General features: G+C 39.5%; 3 protein-coding genes across 4 annotated transcripts in view; all 3 read right to left on the bottom strand.

The window, feature by feature from the left end:
* The window catches only part of si:dkey-44g17.6 (guanine nucleotide-binding protein G(I)/G(S)/G(O) subunit gamma-12), a 26,689-nt gene extending 10,884 nt beyond the window's left edge, over nt 1–15,805 (bottom strand). The window contains exons 1-2 of one of the 2 annotated variants that reach the window (XM_035654132.1): nt 15,619–15,805; nt 7,855–8,010 (exon numbers count right to left, since the gene is read on the bottom strand). The gene's annotated coding sequence lies outside the window, so the exon portion shown is untranslated. The remainder of the gene's footprint in view (nt 1–7,854; nt 8,011–15,618) is intronic. The other variant, XM_035654131.1, reaches the window with a different exon arrangement.
* Nucleotides 15,806–18,001: 2,196 nt separating this feature from the next.
* LOC118321452 (protein wntless homolog) lies at nt 18,002–22,739 on the bottom strand. The gene is made up of 12 exons (XM_035652770.1): nt 22,634–22,739; nt 22,179–22,442; nt 21,546–21,670; nt 21,298–21,453; nt 21,070–21,206; nt 19,978–20,146; nt 19,792–19,889; nt 19,626–19,689; nt 18,663–18,806; nt 18,471–18,554; nt 18,223–18,388; nt 18,002–18,102 (listed from the first exon to the last, which is right to left on the bottom strand). The coding sequence occupies exons 1-12, from the start codon at nt 22,737–22,739 to the stop codon at nt 18,002–18,004; spliced, it is 1,614 nt and encodes a 537-aa protein (XP_035508663.1).
* Nucleotides 22,740–22,966: 227 nt separating this feature from the next.
* dr1 (down-regulator of transcription 1) lies at nt 22,967–27,221 on the bottom strand (the record flags this gene model as incomplete). The annotated part of the gene is given in 3 exon segments (XM_035653726.1): nt 22,967–24,203; nt 25,869–26,032; nt 26,164–27,221. Coding segments are annotated over 3 exon segments (531 nt in total). The 3' UTR covers nt 22,967–24,056.
* Nucleotides 27,222–27,268: the final 47 nt, after the last annotated feature.

Here is a 27,268-nt window from a genome sequence, read left to right as displayed (position 1 = left end):
TGTTTTATTGTAATTTGGGTGAACCAGCGTTTTATATGAGTTGAGTTTCTTTTGGCATTAATGAGATCAAAAGGAATATTATCTATTTCAGTCACATAATGTAGAAACCCTTAATAAATTACAAAAAAACAATAGGAGCTGAATTCCGTCATGGAGTTTGGCATGAAACTTGAATTACAATTTGTTTCATCTTCAATTCAGGACACTGTCATGCAATTTAGGATGCATAGACTATATTAGTCTAAGTCAAAAGGGGCCAAATTTCAATCAAATATTGACATATTGAATGCTAACACAAAGTTTAAAGTAACCTTGCAGGATCTTCACCTAAATCTGGGTGGTTATTGCCATTTCTACCCTTACTTACAGTAAATAGGAAAATAGAAACTGTCCAACATTTTGTTTGTGGAAATAAAATGAATGAACTTCAGATATACCAATGCTTTACCGTTTCACACAACTGAACCAGTTACTATGTTAAATATGAATGCATGGCATGTAAGTGCTCCAATATAGCAGAAAAGTAATGGATCACAAAGTATCTATACAGCTGTAAAATGTTGCATAACAGATCATTTGAAGCATGCAAATATTGCATGAACGGAGTAAGAGACTGGACAGATAGGAAATGAAAGAGGTCTTGTGGTTGGAGCAGTTAAAGAGGCTGATCTAATCAGCACATGGCCAGCTCTGAGGGGAGGTGGTGTTAGGTGATTGGGAGGCTTCCTCACTGCTGCCACCTGACTACTTATCATGACGAACAAAAGGCAGAGAGAGACAGAATAAGGGGAGGGCTGGGAAAAAAAACACAGCCTTCTGACCTCAGTAACAGGAATGACTTTTCAACCCCCCCCCCCCTTCTTCTCATTCCGTGAACTTTGAGCACCCCAGAGCTGAGTGAGCACTAAAAACTGCCAACATAATGAGCACTCACTGGGGGAGGCCGAGGAGAGCAGTCCGTGAACCGTAAGAGGCACCGGGGTGGACACCACACTCCAAAGTGTCCTTTTAGGGAGGCTCCACAAGTGTCTCATGACATCTTAATGTCTGGAAGCCACCTGATTGTAAGCCTGCAGTCTTGACGCATTAGTAATCTGCCCTTTGGCCCTACACGTTATTACCGTCAGAGAGTTTACACAGTGAGCAGAACGATTCAGAGCAATCATGCAGGTATTATTAACCGAGAAAGAATCCCAAACATTCACCTCACCCAGCTCTGCACAAGGGTCACTGCAGACAAAGTGCAAATTTTTAAGTGAACACATACATAGGAAAGTTTCATGAGTTCTCCTGCTGAATGCAATCACTTGTTTCAGGAAGATGTATGGAAAATGCATTAATTTCTCATTTGATAGTATTAACTTTTTAGGCGAATCACTGTGCATTTTGCAGGAAATGGTGTGAATAACAGTTGTAACAGTTGTATATTTTTATATGGCATACTATACTTCCAACTTTTAGACAGAACAATCCCTCAAGGATTTTGCACGCTGTTTTTGTGATTGTTGCAGCTTATAATGCCTGATTTCACTGCAACTTTTCTAAAAGAAACTGATGCGTGTTGCAATGTTTTGATGCATTTTTTTTGCAATGAAATTGTGGAAAGTGAAGATTGCAAAAGTAGTTGCAATTTAAATTTTTTATTTTATTTTTGTTTCGCTGGAAACTACAATTGGTCAAATTTGCTGAAATGTGGTGGTGATTGGTTGAATTTACAATAATTCTTTGTAGGTTTATCACTATGATGGAGGCCTCTTGTCACATGGCCATTTGATACATGTTATTATATTGATAAATATCAATTACAGATTGGGGATCTAGCACTGGGTATCTGTAAAGTTTCATTTGTAGGGAAGCAAAAATGAGACTTTCTCAAGTAGCGAGGACACAGACATCATGTAAAAAAAGGTATAGAGAGGGGAGTGTATCATGAGAAAGGGTAGGATGGAGAATGTGGCTTTCTTGAGGGACTTAAGTGTATGTTCAGTTAGACCACTGTGCAGAGACTCCATTCCATTAACAAGGTGTGACACTGTGGTGTAAAAGCCAACTGTGTACATCCTCTCTTGTGCATTGACCCGTGTACACAGGCACATGTTTAGCTCATGTATGCAGCATGCACAGTAGCACATGAGTGCAAACATGTGATACTGACAGTTGTTATAACATGAAAAAAATTTACATTTGCAAAGATGGAATGCTAAATGCAGTTAAATATGCATTTATTACAACCCTAAACACACATTATCACGTTGCAGTAAATCATTTACATAAGTAATTGAGAACATTCATGCTGTGATGAGGTCACAATGACTGAGACTGTGTGCGCATCTTAAAAGGGCAGTCGTGTGTATTTTAATGCAATGATAACCTGCTTATTATCCAAAATGAGGAAGTCATCTTCCCAAACGCTCTACATCAGCAATGACCTACATAATATGAAATTCAAACCTAGTCTGGTGCAGAGAGTTCAAATAATGACTGAGCCTTATTCGCTCATGCATTTTGGAGTATTATAATACTGTATTCATTCAAAGCAGCTACCAGGATCTCACAGGGAAAGTATGTGCGGGCCGGTTGCAGCGGTTTGTTTTCAGAACAGTGTAACTCCAATGGAACGCGGCTGCAATGCCGAGCAGCATACCACCCTGTTTCGCCCCTAATGAACATCAATCAAAGGCGCATTCTTACAGCGGCACAGACCACCAAGTGTATACTCACAAGGCAATGCAATTAAAGACAACTTATTTCTGGACTGGAAAATATTTCCTTTGCCACTGTCTGGAGTAGGAAAATGTTTTACAGAAAAAAAAATCAAAGCAGGAAAGAGCAGCTTGCATAAAAGAATCCCAGGCATGCAACCAGTGGCTGGACAGATTTTCTGGGCAGGGTGACATCCAGACTGCTACTTGGGCTTCCTCTCTTAACTGCCAGACCCTTATGTTTGTTAACTGGAGTCCAACATTCCCTGGACAGCTCCCGCAGCAAAGATCAGGGTGGAATTCTTGTCTGGCAGACACGTGGCACAGGAGCGTCTCACAGCAGTACATAGACAGATAAAGCAAGCTGTGTGGACTGTTTATTGTCAAGACCCCGCGGTCATGATTAGAGGGTTTTTAACAGCAGACATACTGTTGCTATGCAGAGGCTCTCTCTACAGCCATGCTAGCAGCTCTATGAGGCTATGTTAATTGCTAACGCCAGTATGCTAACATGGTCACAAGGACAATGCTACCATGCAGGTATTATGTTTACCACTTTGACCATTAGTTTAGTGTTTTAGCATGCTAGAATTTGCACTTAACGCAAAGTACAGCTGAGGCTGATTAACCTTGCGAGGCAGCTGGACTCCCGAGATCACGCCAGCATCCATCTTGCCAGGCTTGTCCAAACCACAGTGATTCGAACTAATTGGCATCCTATGAGGAACTACTGGCAGCTATGGCATAAGCTACAGGCGTGGTTTAAAGCTACGTGTATGTGTGACAACATGTGTGAGAAATGACTTTTTGTTCAGTTATATCGGAACTGGAGAATATTTCCTTACTTTTCTCGATGAAAATATGTGAGGCAGCTAGGTTCCAGATCTTGTGAACTTGCAAGAATCGATCATGGCTTTAAGCCATGTGCTTGTATCCAACCACAGTGGTCCTAGACCAATCATGGTCCTTTAATGCTAGGTGTGTATGATGTTTGTCAGCAAACAACGATAGCGGCTGCTAAGAAGTTAGCATAGATGCTGCTAGCAGAGTATTTCTTCATTAAAAATATAGCAAGAACAGCAGGCTTTTCTTGATGGTAAAGATCTTTTCACCTCACTGGCTTCAGTAAGAGTTTGACTGTTATATATATCAATATATTACATTGATCTGACTGGCTGAAGTTTGAGTTCTCTCCTTCTCTCCTCTCCATGTTTCTACAATAACCTAAACCAAACACTGGATCTAGATAGGCCCTTCCGCAGCCACCATAGTTTTTCCTACATACTTGAAAGGCATTTTCAGTTGGTTGCAATCTGCAACTTCACCGCTAAATGTCACTTAATCAAATACACTGGTCCTTTAATTCATCCTATAGTTGTTGGAGTAAGTAGTGGTCTGACCAGTAGACATGCCTAGAGACATGACGCTAGCATGCCTAAAACCAGTACATACATGTTACCTATTCTTGCAATTCCCTCCACTGACAGAGGTGAAGTCAGCACCTGGCAGGCACTTGTGTGAAAACCCTATCCATGGAAACAGGATCTGTAGTGACCTAGTTGTTGAGTGAGCTCATAATATGTCACAAGGAGGCAACAAGAAGGGGGGCTGGTAATTACACATCTGAAACTGCAGGAACAATTCATTCACGCTAATGGTTTTGTGTAGGCACAATAGGATTGGATCTTCTCTCTTCCCACGAAGCATCACACAGGAAATGTTCCTGTGCTAATAAGCCACATAATACTGCATTTTTCTTAATCTAATTAATCTAAAGCATATGGTTTAAATTGTAAATATTTTCCCAGGTGGACAAGAAAAAAAGTAGAGTTCAGTGGCTGAAGGACCCGTGGCTGCACACTATTGATTTCTGTGCCCTGTGGCAAAAACCTCATGAGGCTGTTCGTCCTACTTCAAAGCCAACATGTGTCTACATTATAGCTGTGCAGATAGGACAGCTAATCTCAAGTGGAATCTGCATTCATCCAGGGCACTTAGAGGCCACCCAGTGCACACCGATCCCAGTATGAATTCCCGGGGTTAGAGGTGCACGTACATAAATAACATTAAGAATGTAAAACTCTGGAAGTCTAAGATTTATTTTTACAAGCAACACAGACTACATCACAGTTCCTGAGAACAGAAGAAAGCTGCCAAGCATATCTCACACAGGAACAAAAGGTGTATTCTTTTCTGTCTCTTACAGATCTTACAAGATTTTTTTTCTTCTGCTTCCTGGGAAAAAATGAAGCATGACATGTGTGGTGTGAGGGAAACACACACAGCTTCACGTGCAGACTTATGAGCTATTTTCATCAGTCTTAACATATGCTTACAGACGGAACTTGCACCCACCAACAACAAAAAGGCAAAGTACGCAACCAGTGCTGGCTTGCTGGTCATGGATGCAAGCCATCAGAACCGGTGATCAAATGAGTATTAACCACATTACTTCCTGCACCGGGAAGAGACACTCCCGCCTCTGCCCACAGCTAACCAACATGAGTAGGACTGTGTATGTGCGTGTGATGGAAGGGGGGGAGTAGGAAGGAGATTTCAGTTCAGGAAGCGGACGTAGTGCAACCAAGCAGAAGGAAGGAAGATGCCCATATATGAGCAGATGCTTATGAAACAGGATGGAGTACATGCCTGAAGAGGCCTGAGATCTCCCTTGGGTGCGACAACAATGCAGTAAATGTGTAAACCTCCTCCTAGACATATGAACACACACCCCGGAACTCAAAAGCTCAAGTTGCACCGAGTCCAAACTTTCATTCAAAGCTCAGTAAGCATCCCACCTGAAATTTTGCTGTTACATAATGATCATTACAATAAGGTGTTGGGATTATTGATTATTTGCCACCATCTACAGACCAGCGGTATTACTGTTAGGTCCATTAACACCTGCACATCAACTGGGTCACTTTCTCGTTTAATTATAAGTGACATTAGTGCAATCAACTATACCTTGTTCTCTCCAAAATCTGTCTCTGGGAAGCTACATTTTTCAAAAATGTGTCCCTTCTTCTGACCTAAAATCTTAATCTAAACCTGAAAATGAATCATTTTCCAGGCGTTTATTGACTAACCTACTACTAATGATATTATATGTGATTCAGTGGTGCAAGAAGTATTCAAGATTCCTTGCAACGTTATGTAACTTTTTAACAAAATTCTAAATAATTTCTATGCTAGTTGTAATGTAAATGTTAGGCTGTGTTAGCAAAGTTGTCAAGTTTTTAGTCAAAATGTGATCATAACAAATGCACAAGTACAGTTGTCCATAATTATGATAGTGGTATTGCACTCTCAATCTGGGAGTGCCAAATTGTCTCATGAACTAATGTTCAAGCGGCTTTTGTGTTTTGTAGTTTAACAATAATGATTATTTTCATTATGGATTTATCTGCTGGTTATTTTCTTGATCAATTAATGTATTCTATATTATAGTCATAATTAAACAAAACTCAAGCTATTCTCATAACCAAACATGTAGTATAATAGGAAGTGCACTACCATAATAAAAAGTCATCTTAAACCTGAGGGTATGAAGGTAACAGACTGGCCAATAGTGCCATCATGTGGAGGACATTTCTTAGTACAGAACACAGGCGAGTGAGTTACCTCAGTATGAGCAGCATCATCTGCTAATGAACAGATTTAAGAGGTTTGGAAGAACACACTGATATGACATGTAATTTACATCTGGCAGTGTAGCTCTTTGAACACTGGTATTCCTGTACTGTAACCGTCCACATGGTAATAGAACCATTTGAAGGACAGGTTCATATTTTCTCACGCCTATCTTAAAACAGTACTTGCACACCAATATGTCCAATGAAAGAAATTTGGGTCGTTGTAATTCTTCCTCCTCTTATATATTTGTGACGAGATCGGTTACAAAAGTGAATTTAAAGGAACGTGAAGGAGAATCCTTTGTGGGGGGACAGTAATACAAACAGTGCATTTTGTACTAAAAAGATCTCAGTAACTCAGACTGCTGAAGCCTCAATGGCACAGAACAAGAAGTTTAGATTTAGTCCCCCATCAATTACATTGTAAATCATTTCAGTAAGGGATCTATTCAATGTAGGTATGGACAGTGGGAACAATTACCATGACCAATAACCAATTTAGTGTACATATTGGTATGTGGGTATGTTTTAAGAAAGAATTTAATTGAATAGAATAAGAAAATGGGAACCTGTCCTAAAGGAGAAACCTCACATTTTTAACATGTGGGTAATATGTAATAGAGCAAGCTGAGATGTTTGGTCAGTGCAGTGTAACATAGTTGACACCGCTTTAATGCTAATGAACACAGTGCTGTGGGCTTCCAGTTAAAGCTGGAGTAGGTAACCTTTAGAAAGGTAACTTTTTGTCATATTTGCTAAAACTTTCACTATATCCAGACAATAGTACATTAGACAAATAATCTGTGAAAAACATCATGATCCTCTAAATCCTTTTAGTGTCCCTTTTGGCATTAGTAAAAATCCACAGCATCTCAAAACAACCAATCAGAGCCGGGAAAAATAGTCAATTGTTAAATCTCATTCCGAGGTTGTCAAATAGTAATGCAGTAATTGGATTATCTGCCCCATCTACTCATGTCTGTGAAAATTCTAGCAAATATTCTTATAAATAATTAATTATTAGTAACTAAGTAATTAAGTATTGCACTTATAGTTGGGGGACTAACAAGAGACAAAATCAATGCAGAAGAGGCCAAGAGATTCTACATTTTAGTCTGTAATACTAAAGCTTGATAATTTAAGCACATACATTTCCCATAATTCAACCAATGGCATTTATTTGTCAGTATCCCTGCCTGATAAATGTCCACACCTGAGTAGTACTCCTCAGGACAGTAAAATAGGATATATGTAATGAGAAGAGTAATTTCTTCCAATACGCAAGATTTCTTTTTTACATAAACTTCAGCAGTTCGATGGCGAGTTATTTACCTGCTAGAAATGTCAAAATGTGGCAGCCCACTTACAGACATTTCCAACAGCACTGTAAACTCTGTTTTTATCACCAGAGGGCAGCACCTTACAGGCAGTTCATAAAGTCTGACTGGAGATATGAAAGGCGTATGGGGACTGGGTGAGATTAATAATGGATAGACTGGTGAAGCAATGTTTGTTACCTGATCCTTCTCTCAATTACAGTAAAGGCTGGGGACACTGGTAGCAACAGCTGACACAAATGAGAGCCAGAGTCTACTGACAGAGACACTGAACTGTGTGGGAAAAGATCTCAAGGAGCATGTATTTGGGTCCCAATCTGTGTGAGCAGCATTAATCTAGAAAGAAAAGCAAAGGAAATGTTATATTACTAACCAGCCATGACAGCTAAACCAAACAGTCCAATACGAATGGGTTTTCAGCACCAGAGAATCAGATTCTTCAGTCCGCATTTTCACTATTTTTTAGAAACCTAATCAGAAACACTGACAGATTTGTGTGACTATAGAAAACTGTTTATTTATTAGACCTTTCAGCAAAACTGTGAGACCATGAGCCACCGCAGTGTGATGAAATACCAGTCCACTGACACAAGTTTCCTCATCATTTAAGGAAATGTTGGGCCCTGGCATGTCAAATCAACATACTGTAGCTTCTGCTCCATCTGCATTCATTACCACATTCCAGTGAAACCAGTTAGATGGTCAGTCCTTTGGTATGAGAACTCTCTGTCTCCCTAATTCTGTAACACCAAGTGGAGCTGGGGTATGTCAGTCGAAAGCACTGTTTAGTTTCTTTCTATTGTTTACTTGCTTTCAGCAGTTACATTTCTCCTCCACTTAAAGGCCTAATTCATCATACAGTCTTATGTATATTGATGAGATTTGCATGGGGCACATGCTCTACAAACATGAGTTAAAATAATCTTTATGACGCAGACTTTGTTGACCTCGTGATCAGGAAGCCATGTAAGATTGCTTGATATACCAACTGACAATTTATTAAAGCAGTAATAATAATTCCTTTTTGGCCACTTGGGGGCAGAATAAAAAAGCTATAAACACAAGACTGGCATTTCATCACCCTATAAAGTTGTTACAGCAAACTTGTAGGAAACACTAGCATTCATTTGTAGCCTGGCAAATGGAAGTCTAATATATGCTTTCCTGTTAGTGTGTGTGTTTTGGTCAACTATTCAAGGAAATATCTCTCTCTTTAGCTGCTAAATGTCATTATATATAGTGGGATGACCAGCCTTTTTACTGAAATACAATTGCCTTTGGTTGGAAAGGCAGTTGAAGAGATTGAACCAAAAAGAGTTAAAGGGCCAAAATTAATGAGCTGAAAGATGCTAAAACACTTAACAGAGCTGAGTGGAAAATTCAGGTCTAGTGTAGTAGTAGTGTAGTTTTACAGGATTATAACTCCCTCGCCTCACCCTCCAAGCACATTTCAAGTGTGTAGAAGAAACTACAGTGGCAAAGAAATATGAAAGGCCCTATCGAGAGCCAGTATTTAGTTTGTCTGTTCTGTACTACTGTAGAAACATGGCTGTTGAACACGGTGGGCTCTGTAGAAGAGGACCACCTAGCTCATACTAAGATAACACAATGCTCTCCTCAATGTTACACACTGGACCTTTAAATGGTTTTAAAATTATATTGATTGGCTCTTTAAAGTCAAGACCTGTCAAAGCCATGCTGGTCAGGAACTTTCTGGCTGAATAAATAAGCTGTATAAGTTTTTTATCTTAAAGTTTTTTAGTTTAAAACTAGTGTAAGAGAAAGCAGCAGCTTGGATTATGTTTGTGTGAGTATGTGTTTGAACATTAAACTCTGCCATGTCTGAATGATTTTAATCTAAAAGCTGTGTATATTATTTGAAGGGAAGAGTTATTGTTTTACAAATGAAATTAGTTTTCATCCTTAAATACACTGCATTAGGGTGTACTTCACAGAAACATAACCCCAGAATAAATGAAGAGTAACTGTTCAACCAACACTCAGAGCTCTGTTATTGTACAATGCTCAAACCAAAGATGTTTTATTATCTGCTGTGTTCCAGTTGCTAGGCAACCTCTTACTTCCTTGTCTAGTTTATAATTGACCATGCTGTCCAGTATCAGGGCAGGGTAGCGGAGGGTTGTTTTAGGTCAGTATAATGCAGCCTAACGGGAACTACACACCATATGATAAAGATTATGACATCAATTTAAAGCTTTACATAATGAGTATTTACAAATCTTTGCTCCACACACAACAGCACACAGTTATCTAAAGACTTACCACCTGCAGTGTCATCAAGACAATAACACCTCTCTCAGGTAACACACACAGTGGCAATATGGGTGTCATCAACAATGCTTCTTCACTAGCTTACCAGTTAGATCCTTATTCAGTCATTCGTTTGTGCATGCATTTATTTAAATGTAACTTTTATGTATCTTTACTAATACTGGAATGCATACAGTTCATACTTGCTTCTCTCTTAAAATAAATACATAAAGGGGCAGCATTTGCCATTGTAACTAACATTATTGGTGGAAATGAGAAGTACACATACACATACACACATCACTTTAAATTTGTGGTTTTGATTGACTTTTTTTATTTATAGTAGGTGTTCAATAGGTCTAGCGTCATTAAAACACACTGAGAGACACTGTGCAACCCAACCAACCAATTACACATCAGTGCATACTTCACCCACAGGAACCGGTTGACTGAAGGAGGGCATAAAGGAAGGATAACTGAATTTAATGACAATGGCTTTATTAGGAGACTCATTCCCTTGATGCTGCTCAGATAAACCAGAGACCCTGCGGTTGGTTTGTGTAATTGTGTCAGTCGAGCTGCATATCATGTGGGACTGCACAAAGCACATATCTATAAATATCCCACTGCAGCAATATGACAGGTCCCACAGTGTCAGTTTGATCATACACAGGATGACACTAGCCAGTGACCTGGCTACTGTCACATAGGCCTGTGTGTCACTCTGCAGGGTGAATGACCCAGGAGCTGCAAGGACATCCTGCCACGGGGACAGGAAGAGCACCAGCAAGGCAGCGCTTTCTCCTCACACTATCTGATCAAAGCATAAACTGTTTAGAAACGGAGGATATTGATGACGTAGTTTCCAGTAAGTCACAGGGGTTTTATATAAATTAATTAATAAAATTAAAGATCCCCTCCAGTCATGTATTAAGACATATATAATCTGCTCAGAACAATAGTGTGTGTCAGATATGTTTATTTATGTTTTTTCTACTTTAATGTAGTCCATTCTCAGTATATGTGCACTGGTGGCTTCAGGTTTCTACATCACACTTGACTTCCATACTATTAAGATGCTGTCTTTCACATCATCAGGTGAAAACATCCTTCTAGTATCAAATTCTGCACATACATCGTTCAAACATCACACTGTAGGAATTTAAAAGGCTCTTAATTTTGAATTTATAAGCAACCAAAATGCACATTTATTGCTCTTTTAATTCAGACAGCAAAGAATTTGAGATCAACTATTGTCAATCAATTCCCAAACTCATGTAGGACTATATGTCGCAAAATAAAATATGTGGCTTACATTTGTTGCTTCCCTACAGACTGCTTTGAATTAGAGATGCATGACCAAAAAGGACTGACAATAAGAATAAAGCATCAATTTGCAGTCAGTGTGTGAATGTATGTGTGGCAGTCTGCTAACCCAGTAACATCAATGAGGAGAACTATGGAGGTCTAATTTCATCTATGCTACTGCCAGGTTGCCAAGGCAACACTCAGCTACTTGACATCAGCATCCCACCCCAGTCAAAAACACCTATCATCATCATCATCATTCCCAAAAAATGAAGGAATGCTTTCACCTCCATATTCTCCCCCACAGCTAAATCCACTTCAAATATAAAAGCCAGTAAATATAATGTACAAAATACAGTGTTTGATAAAGTGTTATTTAAATAATTGTTGTACCAGGGCTGAAGAAAAAATTTATCAAAATGTAAAATAGAACGTAGAATAAAGAAGCTCAAACCGTTACACACTATTACATGTAGGCCTACATTCACACTCTTGTTGTGATCAGTTTTTTGGAATATTCTGTCAGGAAAAAAAATGGTGTCCCAAACACAATATTCAATCTGGGTTGTTTTCACATAAACCAGGATGTTAGAGAAAATATCGAAAGAACAAAGTTTTTTAAAAAAGCCAGAAATTCCCACACCCCAAAGATCAATCGCTATATTGCTATATCAATCGCTATAATAAATCAATAGCTTGTTTTGTCTAAACAACAGTCTTCTTCTACAAAAGCTGGAATCAGATCATTTTCTGCATTTTTGCTTGATAAATGACTTAATCAAAATTGTTGAATTATTTCTTATTATGTATTATATATCAACTAATTACTTAAAGAGACAGACCTTTTTGTGAGCAGTTTCATGTACTTTCTCTAATGTATCACCACACAGAGGGAAGTGTTCGTCTCCTTTAGGATGAGAAGCTTGTGCTTGTGACAGCACAGGATTTACACAGGCAAGAGTGCCGTCTGGTTCTATTATATTTCAAAGAAGGCAGACATCTCTGTGGCCAATATCTACAAATTTCAGAAATCTGATTAAAGACATTTCTGGGATACTAGTGAGCATGTACACATACTATCAAGTTGAAAATGGAAAGCAACACCTGTGAGGAAAAGCCAATATAACAAATAGGGGTCCATTATGAAAGCCTTCGTCACTGGTTGATAAGCAGGTAATGCTTTGTGAACTAAGCAGCCTCATATGGGTGACATTTTCACCCATACTCAGTGACTGTATAATACCTTTGTCACTGGGATACGCTCCGGTGAGGAGGCTGAGAGAGCTCTGACGTGTGTCAAGGCAGGAGAACATTTTTCACATATTGCCGTGGACTAACAGGGGCCGGAGGCAGCTCCACTGTGTTGACTGGAAGCATTCTCTGAAGGTCTTTGTGACCAGAGCAGTGACGCACAGACAAGCTCCCTGGAGGCCGAGCGTGGAATTTGAGTCGAGGGATAGAGGGAGGAAGGGGGAGGGTGTGGGGGCGACGCTCTGACGAGATTAAACCACGCTAAGGTCTACGCCAGTGACTGTGGTGTAACCAGGCAACGCAGCCAAAAAACCCACGTCAGCGCCAGAAACCCACTCAGGTGGGGTCACACTCAACTGCCAGAAGCCATGTTGATGAAAAGATAAACTGAAAAATATTCTGGTATGCCTTTAAGAACACTGTGATGCCTTCCCTTTTCTGGTCTGTTGCACAGCACATTATATGCTTTCACTGGTAAATATTAAAACAAAACACAGATTATGTTTGAAACACAGTACTATGATCATATATTACACCTGACACCAGATTTACAGGAACAGTTGTCCAATATATGAAAAATATGAAACACTACACTTTAAATGTATCAATTTGATACATACTGTTAACATGTTCACATCTTTGTTGTTTAATTCACATGGTAAAGTTCATATCCGGGAGCCTTTTCATGACAGATTAACTGAATGTGGACGAATGGATGAATGAAGTTGTTCTGAGCACTGGAGCTCTAGTTACCACTTGTTGCTCCTGCTACTGTAATTTTTGCATGTGGAAGTAAACACAGGGTAACATCTGTTCAGACAGTAAAAATCATTATTACCATAATGTCATGGGTACGCCTGGGAGTGAAACCAGCTACCAACAGCTATCTCAGTCAGAGGCTATTCTTGTCAGTGCATAAGATTCCTTTAAAATCCAAACGCACTAACCAGCACTGCAGAGTTTAGTAGCTGCATTACAGAAACTTCCTAACTTGTAGATCCTATCTTAACTGTTTGGTAACCATGGAGATAGTAGATAGAACTAGAATTAGGAGCTGTTTTTGGAACAAAAGCCATTACAGTTAAACAGTTCCTATCCAACTAAAGATAAGAAAAGTGTATTACACAAGCATCCTAAATTCCCCAAATCATAAAGCTGCAGTAGATAACTTTTATAAAAATAACCTTTCTGCCACACTGTATTTGCTGAAACTTTCACAACAACCAATCAGACCAGAGAAAAACAGACGCTTGGGTCCTGAAGCTTCAAGCCACCAACCCAAAGTGTCACTATTTGACAACCTGGGAATCGAGACCCAACAACTATCTATCTTTCTCATCTCTGATTGGTTGCTTTCGTTTATCTCTCTCATTTACTACTGTCTGGATACTGTTAAAGTTTATGAAAATATTACAAAAAGTTAGTTCTCTAAAAGTTACCTACTTTTTTATGTTTCAATGAGAAAAAGCGGTTACATAGTTATTTAGCTCAGCGAGATGAAAAAAGTAGCATTAGTTGCTAGGTAACAGGCAGATAGTATAAGGTAAGATAAGATGGGATTCCTAAATTTAGTTAGGAGTTGCTGTAATACCAAAAAGGGAAAAATCCCATTTTAGACTCTTCCTATCTCAACTTAAGACTTAAGACAGATCCTCTTAAATGTTACACACTTGACCTTTAAGATATGAACTTTCTGTAAGAGTGCAATTACTCATATAATAGACTGCTTAATTTAAAAAGATGGCTCCAATATTTCAATTGTTGTAATAACACATATTCCAAAGTATTTGGTATAAGTCAGGTATACAAAACCTAAAACAACATTTGGCCTTTAAGTATTTTTGGTTTCTGGATACCTGCATGGACATTTAAGATAATAAAACTACGGATGTCTTTCCCCTTTAAAGATTTTGTACATCCATGCACAATGACAACAGAATTCAATGTGAATGAATCTGCAAAAACTTACAAATATTATGTCAACAAATCCATTTCTCATTTGGTCCACAATGTGTCAACAGAAATATTGAAAAATAACAACTTCCTGAAGCCCCAGGAGACGTCTTCAAAAAGGCCCCAACCACTACTCCAAAACCCCCAGATTTACTTTCATTTGACACATAGAGTTGTAGTAGTAAATCCATGCGTTAGACAAACCAGAACTGACTATGGAAAATGACTTAATTGATCAATCAATTTACTGTCAATTAATGACATTTTCAGCTAACCAACACTACCCATCTCAGCTGTAGGCCATAAGGCGAGGCTGTTTTTCATTTAATCCTGTGCCCATATATGGGGCACTAAATCGTTTTTCCTTCATAAAAAAGATCTGTTGGTTTTGAGCAAGTGAAAAAGTTCTCCATGTGTCAACTTGAAGGTTTTTTATACAAATTTATGGATTGTGACAACAAATTGCAGGATATTTTGCAGAGAACTTTTAAGACAAAGATCATAAGGGTGTTGTCTCTTTTTCTTAGTTCACCCATTGAAACTAAGAACCTGGGGTGAGATCATGGTTAGGTCAATCATCCCAACTAAAAGGTTTCACTAAAGAGCTCCAAGGTCCCCACTGTGGATCTGATGTGATACTGTATTCTTTCATTTTCCTAACTTTCCAAAGTGTGTTTCCAAGCACAGCCTAAACCTTTGAGTCTTTCCTGCTTTATTATTGGGACTTTAAAGAAAGAAAGCTACTTAACAACAAGTAGGCTTTGCATGGAGAATAAAATACCCTGATATCCACAGACTTTCAAAGAAGATTTAACAACATACTTGAGCTTCTCAGAGACACTCTTCCATGGTATTCCTGAGAGAAGAAGCAAATCATTTCCTCCACTTTTATTCCTCTTTAGTATGTCACTCATGCTGCTTTAAAACACCTGTTTACCACCCAGAAGAGACTGTATCCAGCATGTAAATCTGACTAACACTTACAGAACAAACACTTGTTACCACAAACTGCTGTCAGGGTTATGCTGATGGACTGGAGGCCACAGTTGTACCTGCTGCTGTTATTTAACCACAGCATTACTGCCCACACACAACGCTGTCATGTCATGTTACAGACACTTGCTGAAAGATTATTGGTGTAATCTGTGTGCTGATACTCACCTGGCCTCTCGGATCCGACAGAGTTGCTGATTCCTTCAAAGTAGAGCCATGAAACGACGCCAGTGGAGCTCCTTTCATGAAAACATGCGCACTAGCTGTGTGGAATGAAAAGTTTGACGACGCGGAGGACCAACATTGAGCCCTGTAGATGTGGAGCGCAGAGACAGGAGACACGGAGGCAGTCATCTGCTGCTGGCGGCTGCTGAGCTGCTGGGCTGGGTTTCTTCTCTCCTGTTGGGAGGAGACAACAGCGCCCTCTGCCGGCACGTTTGGCCACCAGGTCATTCTGTACATACAGCTATAGAAAGGGGACCAAGTACCAATTTAAACTACTCTTTCATATACAATTAAAATAAAAACACAACTCTATTATAAAATAATTTAAAAGTATAAAAAGTCAATGCGTTGATAAGAAGAGAGCAGGTTTTGTGGCTTTATTTGTTTGGCTGCAAACAACAAAGATGACATAAATATCAAATATTAATTGTAAAACAAAAATTCAGTTTGCCGCTGATCTGTGTATTTCTCAGAATGCTGAAAAAACACGATATCCTGTGGGATGGCAGATTATGTTCTCCTCCCTTGTGTATAAGAAGCTCATTTTAAAACACTGGGGGAAACAAAGGCCCCTACTTTACAGATATGGAAAGAAAAGACGAGGTAATATTTGAACATAGAAGAGACATTGTCTGAGGATAACAGCGAAACCAAGCAATTCACTGAGGAATGGAAGTGCATCTATGAGGCTCTATCAAGCTAAAAAAAAAAATGAAGTTTTGGCATGGCTGTGAAGGGAAAGGGGGAACTCTGGGGAAGACAACAGGACATAGCATTAATGCGCTTGTATGTGTGTGTGTGTGTGTGTGGGAAGGGGGGATGAGAGGTATATGTGTTAGGTGTAAGCTGTAACGCTTTCATGAAGCACTTGAACATTGCAGTGGCCCTCCTGTGAGATCACAATACCAGCAGTGGCCCCAAGGCAATTTGAGAAATTTGAGTGTGAGTTGCCTGGTTTACAGACATTCATGTCTGGATTACCAGTGTTGGTTCAGATAACTTGTAAAATGTCAGTTACTGAAAACAAATTACATTGCAAATGAAAAAAAAATTAATCTAATCTGAATACTTCAAAATCAAACACTAAAAATATATCTCTATCTAGCTAATCTATGTAAAAATTGAATGCAGCCACAAAAATGTAAATTTTTCTATAAGTATCTTTTTCAGTGCAAATCAAATCCTTTTTTGCATATTCAGCATAAACAATTGGTCACATGAAATAACACCAAATGTCTTCTGTCACTTTGATCTATTTTTCTGTGTTAAAAATCTTTGCTGTTGTTAGCATGGTTGTAAGCCGTCCACTGGCAATCCCATGATGCCTTGGGTTGAGTCTGTGGACCCTTCAGAGGCTGTGTGGGCCTGTGTGTGGCAGCTCTGATCCCAAAGGCATTGGACAGTGGAATAACATGAGATGTACCCCGTTCCCCGATCAAGATCTATAGAACCCAGAGAGTTAATAGAGCATTGGTCATGAAAGAACATTTAATCATTTTTAAAATGGTCATATTTTGACATAAAAAATGTAATGTAAAAGTAATACATGATAACGTAACTATAATCTAAATACACATTTTTCAAATGTAATCCTGGCTGATTATAGTTGATATTTTTTTAAATCTGATAATTCCAATCACATGTAATTAATTCTACTACCCAACTCAGCGGATTACATATAGATTTACTGAGTATTGTTTTGCAGTTGACATGCATGTCAGAAAAGCACAGGGCAGTATCTTATATGATGTCTGTATGAATATGGTCATTTAATAGAAAATACACCAAACACTGTATGTTTAAGTCTAGATACAACGCATAACTAATACTACATTTTATTGATTCTGCAGTTGATTTACAGGATGTCTGGATGTTCCAGCAATCAATAAGCATGACAGGTTAGAGACAATATTCAATTTACAGTACTTTGCATAAGTGTGATAAAGTACTTTTATATTATCAATCCAATGGTTTAGCCAAAAACAAACATTCCCATCTGAGATTCTCAATTAACTTCCCAGAAAATGTACAATATGATATCAATAATCATATAACATACTGATTACAAAGAAAATAAAGACTAGGATCTGAAAATGATAATAAATACCCTCTCAATTATTTGATGTATTAAAGGTAGAGTGTATATCATTTAGGAGGATATATTGACTTACAGCACCTCCCTATAACTTTCACTGTTCCCTATTATCTATGTTTTGTGTCATGTCACACATTATTCTAGAAAGTCTGCATGGGTTAAACACAGTAGAGCTATTATAATGAAATAACACAACAAAACATGTTTTCTAAACTACATTGAGCCTGGCAGTTACTCCTCAGCCACCTTCCCAGTGATCCTGTAGGTCTCTGTTGGCCCCTGCTCTCCACATGTCAGCCGGCTCTCTTGGCTTTCTGGCTTCTCCAGCGTATCTGTTAATAGTGAACATAATCTTAGGCAAACAGCTACTGATACAGGACACTGCATGTCTCTTTCATTTGTTTTTTCATATGAGAACTGGATTTCAACAGTGAACTTGAAATGCCTCAGACCTGTTTGTTGACTGTCTCCTGACTCATTTCTGTTGTTCTTGTGGGAGGGGGCATAAAGGAAGATAATGCTGAAAACATACAGGTTCCACATGCCGTAGATCCCTGTGAGAAAAGCACTGTGAACTTGGAGAGTGTAGTCTCCCCAGTGCCAGTGACCTTCACTGACCTGGTGAAAGATAAGTAAAGTTAAAATCATTTTAAGAGTAAGTAATAACATAAAGGTCATAAAACCAGCAGTTAAGACTTACTTGATTTAGGATAAAGAAGATGACAGTCATGGCTGCACATGCTAGTGTTACCAGCATCAAAAACTTGAACCTGAAGATTATTCCCTGCCAAAACCAGCAACAGTGGAAAGACGGGATATTATTTCACCTATTGTATAATTTTCTGCCAACGTTTTACTTTTTTATTTGTAATTCAGGTATTAAAATAAAAACCTTATAACGTAGTCTCCTAGCCTCTGGCATTGCAGGAAGTTGCTGTGTTTTCCCACCAATGTTCCTGAACACACAACGTACCATGCCACACAGGGACAGGAAATACAGACAAACAGAAATCCCTGCCACAATAATGAAGGTAATCTGGGATGACAGTCAAGGAAAAGACGCAGACACAGAGAGAACTACATTTAAAGACCCCTCCACTTCTTCTTCTTGTCCCTACAATGTGATGTTTGAATGCTGTCTGTGCAGGGTCTGACACTAGAAGGATGTTTTTACATTCATCTGCTGAAAGTAGAAAGTTTCTCTGTGTTCGTTGAAAAGCTGAGCATGATTTGTGACATCACAGTGAAGTCCTGGTCCAGTATGCAACTTGTACAGTGTGATGTAAAAACTTGAACCAGCCACCAGTGCACATCCACTGAGAATGGACTTTACAGTTAAGTAGGAGACATCATCTTCTCATCATTGACATATATAAAGATAGACGACATGACAGCTCTCCAAAAGTGTAGCTAAAACATCTCAATTGCTCCCTGGTGGCAGTATTGGTCATAAAGCCTGTCGAATGGGACATGGGCCAAATTAAAAAATCAAAGTATACGTCAAAATTTTTTTCCCGAAGATGGTTTCTGGCATTTTAGATAATACTTATTATGCTTTTTTGTTTAAGTGTTAATTTTTGTGACTGAGTTGGCTAGGTGTATGGGGGGGACCTCGATACTGCAGCGCTAACCCCGATCACTGCTATGCAGACTCTGGCTCCAAATGGTAAAACGTGGCAGCCATTTCTGGGATATTGGCTTCATTTTTGTACAGTGAGAGGAAGTGAAGACATATGACGCGACATCTATTATATGTCCATGGTTGTAATACATGACTGGAGGGGATCTTTAAAGTATGTTCTTGGAAGCTAAAATCAGACTTTTTTATAATACAATATAAATATCTAAAGGATACAGCCACATTCGACCCAGTTTCTGATGCCCAAACACTGTAGAAAGGGTTGGTCAAATGAACCCCCCTTTATAAGTAATAAAAAATAAATTAAAAAAAGAACATACATATTTACAGAAAGATATAACCATAACACAACAGACCTCATTAAAAGCAGCCGTGTCATTACCTTTCACTCAGGTCAAATATGAGTAGAACAGATGAGCCAAACACCACCAGTCCAACCTGCCACCAGTATGCTGAGAGCTGATTCCTCTGACTTTGGTCCTAAAGGATTTGTTAAAAAAGGAAAGGCATAACTATCATAAAAGTATGGAGAAAAGTACAGAAGCGAGAACAACTAAAAGGTGCTAACCATGAGGTGTTCACCACAGAAGATGATCCAGAAACAAAAGAGTGCAGAGTAGAAAGCGCCCTGTTGAACATCTTCAAACAGCAGGACCCACGTCCACTCAAAGCCCAGAGACAGCCACTCCACCGGCACGTTCAGGAACGTCATAGAGATACCCAGAGCAAAAATCACCCTGTACAAGGCAAATACATACTATGACTTTGCTCTTAAAAGAAAAGTAACTTTCTGCTGCAGGCAGAGTATTGCCCTGGTTCTACCAGGCCAATGGTGCACTTAGGATTAAGCATTTTTCATTTCCCTTGCTCTACACATGCCCTGAAGCAGTGTATACCTCTTACAAGTACGACAGAAGGTTTACCTCTGGCTTTAAGTTCACTCTGGGCTGCACTCAGTGGTTTAACTTAAGAGCAATGAAGCTGTGTTGTATAACTTCACTCAACCTTGAGATGATAGTGTAGTCAGTCTGCAATAATATATCTAAAACCTGTTCATATGTAGAAATGGAGGGATTGTATGCAGGCCCAAAGGGTTCAATATCAAATAAATAACAAATGAAGACATTATAATATTAAGACAAAATATAAATGCAAAACATAAATAAACAAAAAACAAAAATGCTAAATTACTAAAATCAGCTCATTATTGTTTTTTATCAAGTTTTACTGGAGTTTATATTGATATATAATATATATTTTATTACTCATTAATCACTTTTCATTTCATAATATAACTTTTCATGACAGTGAAGCCGTCACCAATTCCCACCCCCTCACCTTTTAACTAATCACGTTCCCCTAGTCGCCCCCACAACTGCCAACTAGCTAACTAGCAACAAACTAGCTTTACAAAATGAAAGTGACATTATGAAATAACAAAAGACTTTCTAAAAAAAGACATTTGGATTTCTCTCTCTCTCTTTCTCAGGGGATCACATGTATTCCAGTGATTGTTTATCATTATACACTCATCATAATGTGTAACTTATTTAATACACATTAGGCTTCCATACAATATTCCTGGTATAGCTTCACATTACTACTACAAAGCAGTTGGTTTCATTAATACATTTAACCATTCTTCCTTCTTGGCTCATACCTTTCCAAAAGAACTGGAGGTCTTGCCATGAGGCTGAGCCTGTGCCAGTACCAAACCGTTGCCCCAAATATCCAGGGACTGAACACAGTCTTCATGCTGATCCACACTGTAGTGAAACCTCCATTCTGGTGGATGCCCTTAGGGAAGAGGGACATTAAATGTTTGAATGTAACAGCTGAATTCAATCAAAACATATAATGAAAGTTAAACTGTGAGAATTAAACTCACCACTATTTGGATGTCCTTTATTTCTCCGATGCCAACGTTCACCGTGTCATTCACTGGCAAGCGCAGGTTAATCAAAAAATATTTGTGGGCCACACTTCCCAGTTCCATGAATGGTATTGGGTCACAGTGATAAAAGCGGCCTTCATTTTCATATGTCTGCCAAAACATGGACTGTTACAGTTTAGTTAAGCAGAGGCAAATTTGAAAGACTTTATTTGCATGTATTAAATGCAGTTATGCAGGTTCACCTTAGGGACTGGGAATGTGCACCGGAGCGGCCTCTGCTCCACCGAGCGAAACTCCGTGGTCCACTCAGATATCAAATCATCCCTGTATGCCAGGCCAGTATCAATAGTGATGATAACATCCTCTTCTAAACAGACAGGGACATGATTGGCTTTATTAGATAGCAGTCAAAAGAATGAGAGTAGCTTGGACTGGTGTTATTTAAAGAGTCCCTCCAGACTTGTATTAATGGTCCAGTGTGTAACATTTAGGAGGATCTATCAGCAGCAGAAATAAAATATACTTTAATAGACATAGGTGTGTTTTCATTAGTGTATAATCACCTGCATATAGGAATCGAATCCAGAAGGGACAAACCAAACACTGGCTGTAGATAGGGGCATTCTTGTTTTGAACCAGGACTTACCTCCAAACTATTAATGATGTCACAAATCATGCTGGTAGGCCCCACCCCTTAAAATCAGCTTTTTAATGAGCACAGAGAAACTTTACAGTTTCAGCAGATGAATGTGAAAACATCCTTCTAGTGTCAAACTCTCCACAGACAGCATTCAAACAGCACACTGTAGAGCCAGAAGAAAATCGTATTTCTGACTGGAGGGGGACTTTAAATTACTGACAGGCACACATCTTACCAATCTGATTGATCATTTTGAAAGCAATGTCAAACTGTAGAACAGCCAGCATATACTGGAACCAGGGGCTCATCTCCTTGTTAGGAAGAGGTACATGCACAGCAAACACGATGTCGTTGGCATCCAGTGTTTTTGCCAGTGGCTCATCGAAACTGTGGATCTGCTGGCACCGATTTGGTCCCCACGGTACAAGCCAGCCACGTTCCCTGTGGCGATTGATGCATTTGGTAGCCAAGTAGCGAATGGCACTGGTAGGACTGGGAGCTATGGCAGAGGTGAATAATCTGTCAGAAACATGTTCTGTTAAGTACAGACAGAATAAAGGTTTAATTTTTAGCCACACCAGGTGACAGCTGTTTAAATACAGATTTCTGGGGCACTTTCAACACAAACCATAATACAATTACTAATTACAACAATTTAATAAACAAAGTAATAAAAATCTGGCAACTTACCAATTAGCGCTCCAACCATAATGGAAATAACTTGGAAAACAAGAATAAAGAATCCCAAGATAACCAGTTTCTTAGTGCTCATGTTCTCTATGATTGCTCCTGCCATTTCTAAAAGAGAATTTATTAACCTGAGACTACAAGGCTGTGGTCACAGCAGGTAAAGTGCTCCTCTGCTGTCCGCATGCCGGCTCACACACGACTCTCATCTCCCAGGAGGAAGAAATCAACGTCAAACAGTGAGTGCAGAGGGGGGAGGGGTATAACCATCATGTGTTTGAAATCATAATAATAAAGCAGTAATTTTTTGTTGTATGATTAAAAAACACAAAACAATTGTCTATAAAACATGACTCCTTTATTGCTTAAAGAATACAACTTTGTAGCATAGGCGAGTGAATGTGTGTCACAACTAAGGTTACTTGTCTTTACACTGAGGATTGACCACAGTCACAATGCAAATGTTTGATACTGCACCCGAGGAGAGGGGAAATAACAAATTCAGTCTGGATATCAAAGCATCTTATAAAGTCATAGGTTAATAATCCTTAACATTGTTTATACTGACCCAGAGTCAGCAATGAGAATCACAGTAGCACCTACACCTTTAAAAAACAGTAACTCTGGGTTGTTAGTCTGTCCTCTATCTTTGGTTCTATGAGACGAAAATATTCTGTGTCGGAACGGTGTGGGTAATTATCAATACTGTGGTTGGTTCAAGGTAGAAAGCAAATTCAACATAAAGTATCTGAATGTGCTAAAATTTAAACAAAACGTAAATTTATCTATTATTCTCTATTTCAATATTCACAACCCCTAACAATGATCCTCTGTTAAACAAATATACTAAAGGGGAATAAATGAAGTCTCTGTAAAAATGACCTTCACACCACGATGAAAGGAGAAACCGACAGCTCTGAAATTATTCTAGAGCCCTTTCTCCTAAACCACCAAAAGTGATCAAGCACAACGGATAACAGAAGGAAGCTATCTGGTGCAGTACCTGAAGGAGCGAACACTTGCTGCATTATCACCAAAACTCACTGACATATCCCAGGCAACGTTGGCCTTCTGTGTCCACAACACATCCAGAACTCTACAAATTACTCACAACATAATGTCAAGACATAATTAAACAGAAGCAACTGGGAAAAAAAGGGGGGAAAGAAGAGATTAATCCAAAACTTTATTAACAGCCTTCTCAATCCAAATCATTTTCAGGTACTGGTATCTGAGCGTGCGGTGATTTTGAAATCCCCCTTTATCTTTCTCTTCACTGTCCGTTCCAATGTGCATTATCCATGTTACACTGATGTATACCAGCGGTCAAACATGTCTCATGTCTCTGTCGATGACAGCACTGGGAGATTTGTGTGCCAAAACCGTCCCAGTAAGGGATTCGGACAAGTCGAACGACGTCCTGGGATCACATGTCATCCTCTTCGTCTTCATCCTGAGAGGAACCGGCCTGCTGGGCGGCGCTGGCAGATGCTGCTGCCATCTGTGCCTGTTGGGCGGCCTGCTGCATCTGTAGCCACTCCTGCTGGGCGAGCTCTGCCTGCTGCTGCCGCGCCTGCATACACACAGTCAAACCAAAGCAGAGACATCCGATAAGGGAAGGCCAACGCAGGGCTTAGTAGGTAATCACAGAAGGATCATTATGATGATATATCTGATGTCAAATCAGAGCTGAGCAACTCAAATATCACAGTATTTTTGACTCAATACTCTGCAATTATATGCATTAGACATGAAAAAAATCATCCCAAGGTTTTTAACATACTGAATACATTTACACTAATACATTACTGAATTATATTATACAGTAAGTTGCAAAGACATTGATTTATTGATTAGTCTAACACTGCAGCCGGTATACTAAATGGAAGTGCCATGCATTATTAGACATTGGTGTTCATTTATAATACGTACAAAGTAGACATGTTTGTAATCTGTCATTCACTTAGAGAGCAACAGCTGAGCAAGGAGACAGTTTGCATTGGAAATGGCTTTGCTACATCACAACATGTAAATCTGAGTTGCAGCTTTTTAAAACTGTGTTTTGTGGCAGCAGAAAACACAGAATCTGCTACACTAGCCTCTCTGCAGCCCTTACAAGTAGTTACATGGTGCACCACACCTAAGCCTGGACCCCCACAGACCTACCTACAGAACCACTGCACAGGATGCTATGATACTTCATTAACACCCTTAACAGCTACTATTTTCTGACAGTTAATGGTTGCTTTACAGTAATATTCAGGGTTTAAGGATTTATTTGTCACACACTCTCAATATGTGTAGTGAAACAGGGGAATGATCCACTTTAGTGGGTGTGCTAAAAAGTTAGTGTGCAATAATAATGATCCTAAGAATTAGAATTGAGTCGGCTCAGTAACTTGGACAAAGTTGTCCTGCTGCTCTAGAAGTTTATCACACAAATCAATTGTTTCTATGAAAGCATGTTTCAAATCAGTAAATAAATAAAGCATATCCCAAATATCACCTCCTTCATTGTCTTCACATTATACACTACAGTTACAATATCTACATGCTTATAACATACCTCTACCTGCAGGGACTGCAGCTCTTTTTATATCTTTGGCTATTATTACACAATTTGTATCCAATGTGATGTTCATTTTACTGTAATCATGAATTATTCATCAGAATATTGCATATTTAAATGTCTGCTTTCTCATTACACAAAACTGTAATGTGTAACTTCACATATTAATACATTATAATGTTTTCAAATTGTGTACAAGGGGGGACCCTGCCAAAAAGTGTTTTAAATACTCAAAAGAATGCACTCATTCAATGAACTTTAGGGGTATTTCTTGTGAGGTGTTGTCGTTGGACAAGATACTGAACTCCAACCTGCTCCTGATGGCTGTGCCGCCAACGTCTTGAGTGTGTGCAGGGGTAAACTTAGTGTCATTGAGCACTTTGGACAGGAAGCGCTTTATCGCTCCTGCTGAGCGGGCTGGCACCTTGCATGGCAGCCTCTGCCACCAGTGTATGAATGTGTGTGTGATAAGTGTTAAGTGCTTTGGGAGGTCAGTGGACCAGATCATCCAAGATTACACACCACACATAGCAATAGATCATACGGTGAAATCCAGCCCCCAGCTGTACATTAGATGAACGGTAATATGGGGGGGGGGGCTCATCCACAACATCAGTACATGGAGAAGTGTAGATTTGTTACTAAGTTGTATTGTAACTTAGATCATACCTTGGCAAACAATTCCTGTTGTTGTCTGAGGAGCTCTTCCTCCGGGATGCCCAGGTTCTCCAGTCGAGAGCTCGCCTTCCTCCTCTTCAGAGCAACAGTTTTACACTCCTGCAGGACGTCTTTCACCTCTGTGATGTATGATGCGAAACCAAGGCTCTCGAGGGCTGTGGTGTGAAAGCAAGAGGTGAAAGCGAAATAATTACTTTCTGTGGTTTCAAATTCAAAGCAGAGACATGCAGAGACATGGACACACCCCCCCCCCATGCTCCTCAGCCAGACATGGACCAGGACTCACCGTTGATGACATGCTCAGGAGATATGGTCTTCTTGTCGGACTTGTTGCATATTTCATTGGCTTCTGAGGATATGAGGTGTATGAACTCTGTGCAGCAGTTAACCACGAGCTCCCTGGCGTCGTTAGCCACTCGTACGTTAGGGAGAGTTTCTTTAATCATCTTGTTGATAGCTGCTCTGGGGATGGTGAGGTCGTCGTCGTTTCCAGAGGAAGAAGCCATCGTGGCAGAAACTGACCACAAACCAAACTAATTAAAGCTCCGGTTCTTGACTGAGTGGTGAAAAACGTCAGCAGACGTTGGCAGGCCTTCCCGAGGGAGTTAACGTACACTACTCGAGTCAAGACAACGTCAACACCAACTTTAATGTATTAAAAAAAAGACGTTTCCTCAAAGTTAGCCGGCTGGCTAGCTTGCTAACTAAGCTAATACCGTATTTTACGCGTTAAAACTAACGTTGTGCGGCCGCTGTTAGGTTACACGGAATGTGACAGAGGACGAGAGGTCCAAGAAACGCTGAAGCAGAAACAAGAGAACACAAAAAGCGTTAAATACTGGGGAAATTGTGCTTAGCTAGCTAGCTACCAAGCTAGCTAGTAGCTGTGGTCCCCGTCGCAAACAAGCCGCAACCCAGAAGACAAGTGAAAGCGACGTCTGAGAGCATGGCTACAGCTAGGCTAACAATGAACAGCCCTGTCATATGGAACTAAATGGTTGGCTGGGTAGAGACGACGAGGAGAATAAAGCCGCTACAACACTGCAGGTTATTCTTCCTTGCATGGACCAAATGAGACAAACATGTCAAACAGTCCTAAAGCTGCTGGCAATTCATTTATAATTTTATATTCTGAGCAACATTAGCTTGAATTCGTCCGGAAGTTACGTCAAACGGAGGGCCGGATGTGGCGTCACCAAGAGGCTGAAGTCGCCTAGCTAGTATTTACCGCCACCTACTGTTCGTCTAGAGAATAACACGATTTCTATTTATATTCTATTTTATTTTATTTGATTGTTTTCTGTTATCTACGGAAGCGCATTGCATTCACTGGATAAAAAAAAACTAGACACCTTACCACATTGCCACATTGGCCACTGCTTCACTCAGAA

The sequence above is a fragment of the Morone saxatilis genome, unplaced genomic scaffold (assembly GCF_004916995.1).
Source record: "Morone saxatilis isolate NCDOM2014 unplaced genomic scaffold, NCSU_SB_2.0 Contig12, whole genome shotgun sequence".
NCBI lineage: Eukaryota > Metazoa > Chordata > Actinopteri > Moronidae > Morone > Morone saxatilis.
This window is presented reverse-complemented; position numbering and strand designations above follow the sequence as displayed.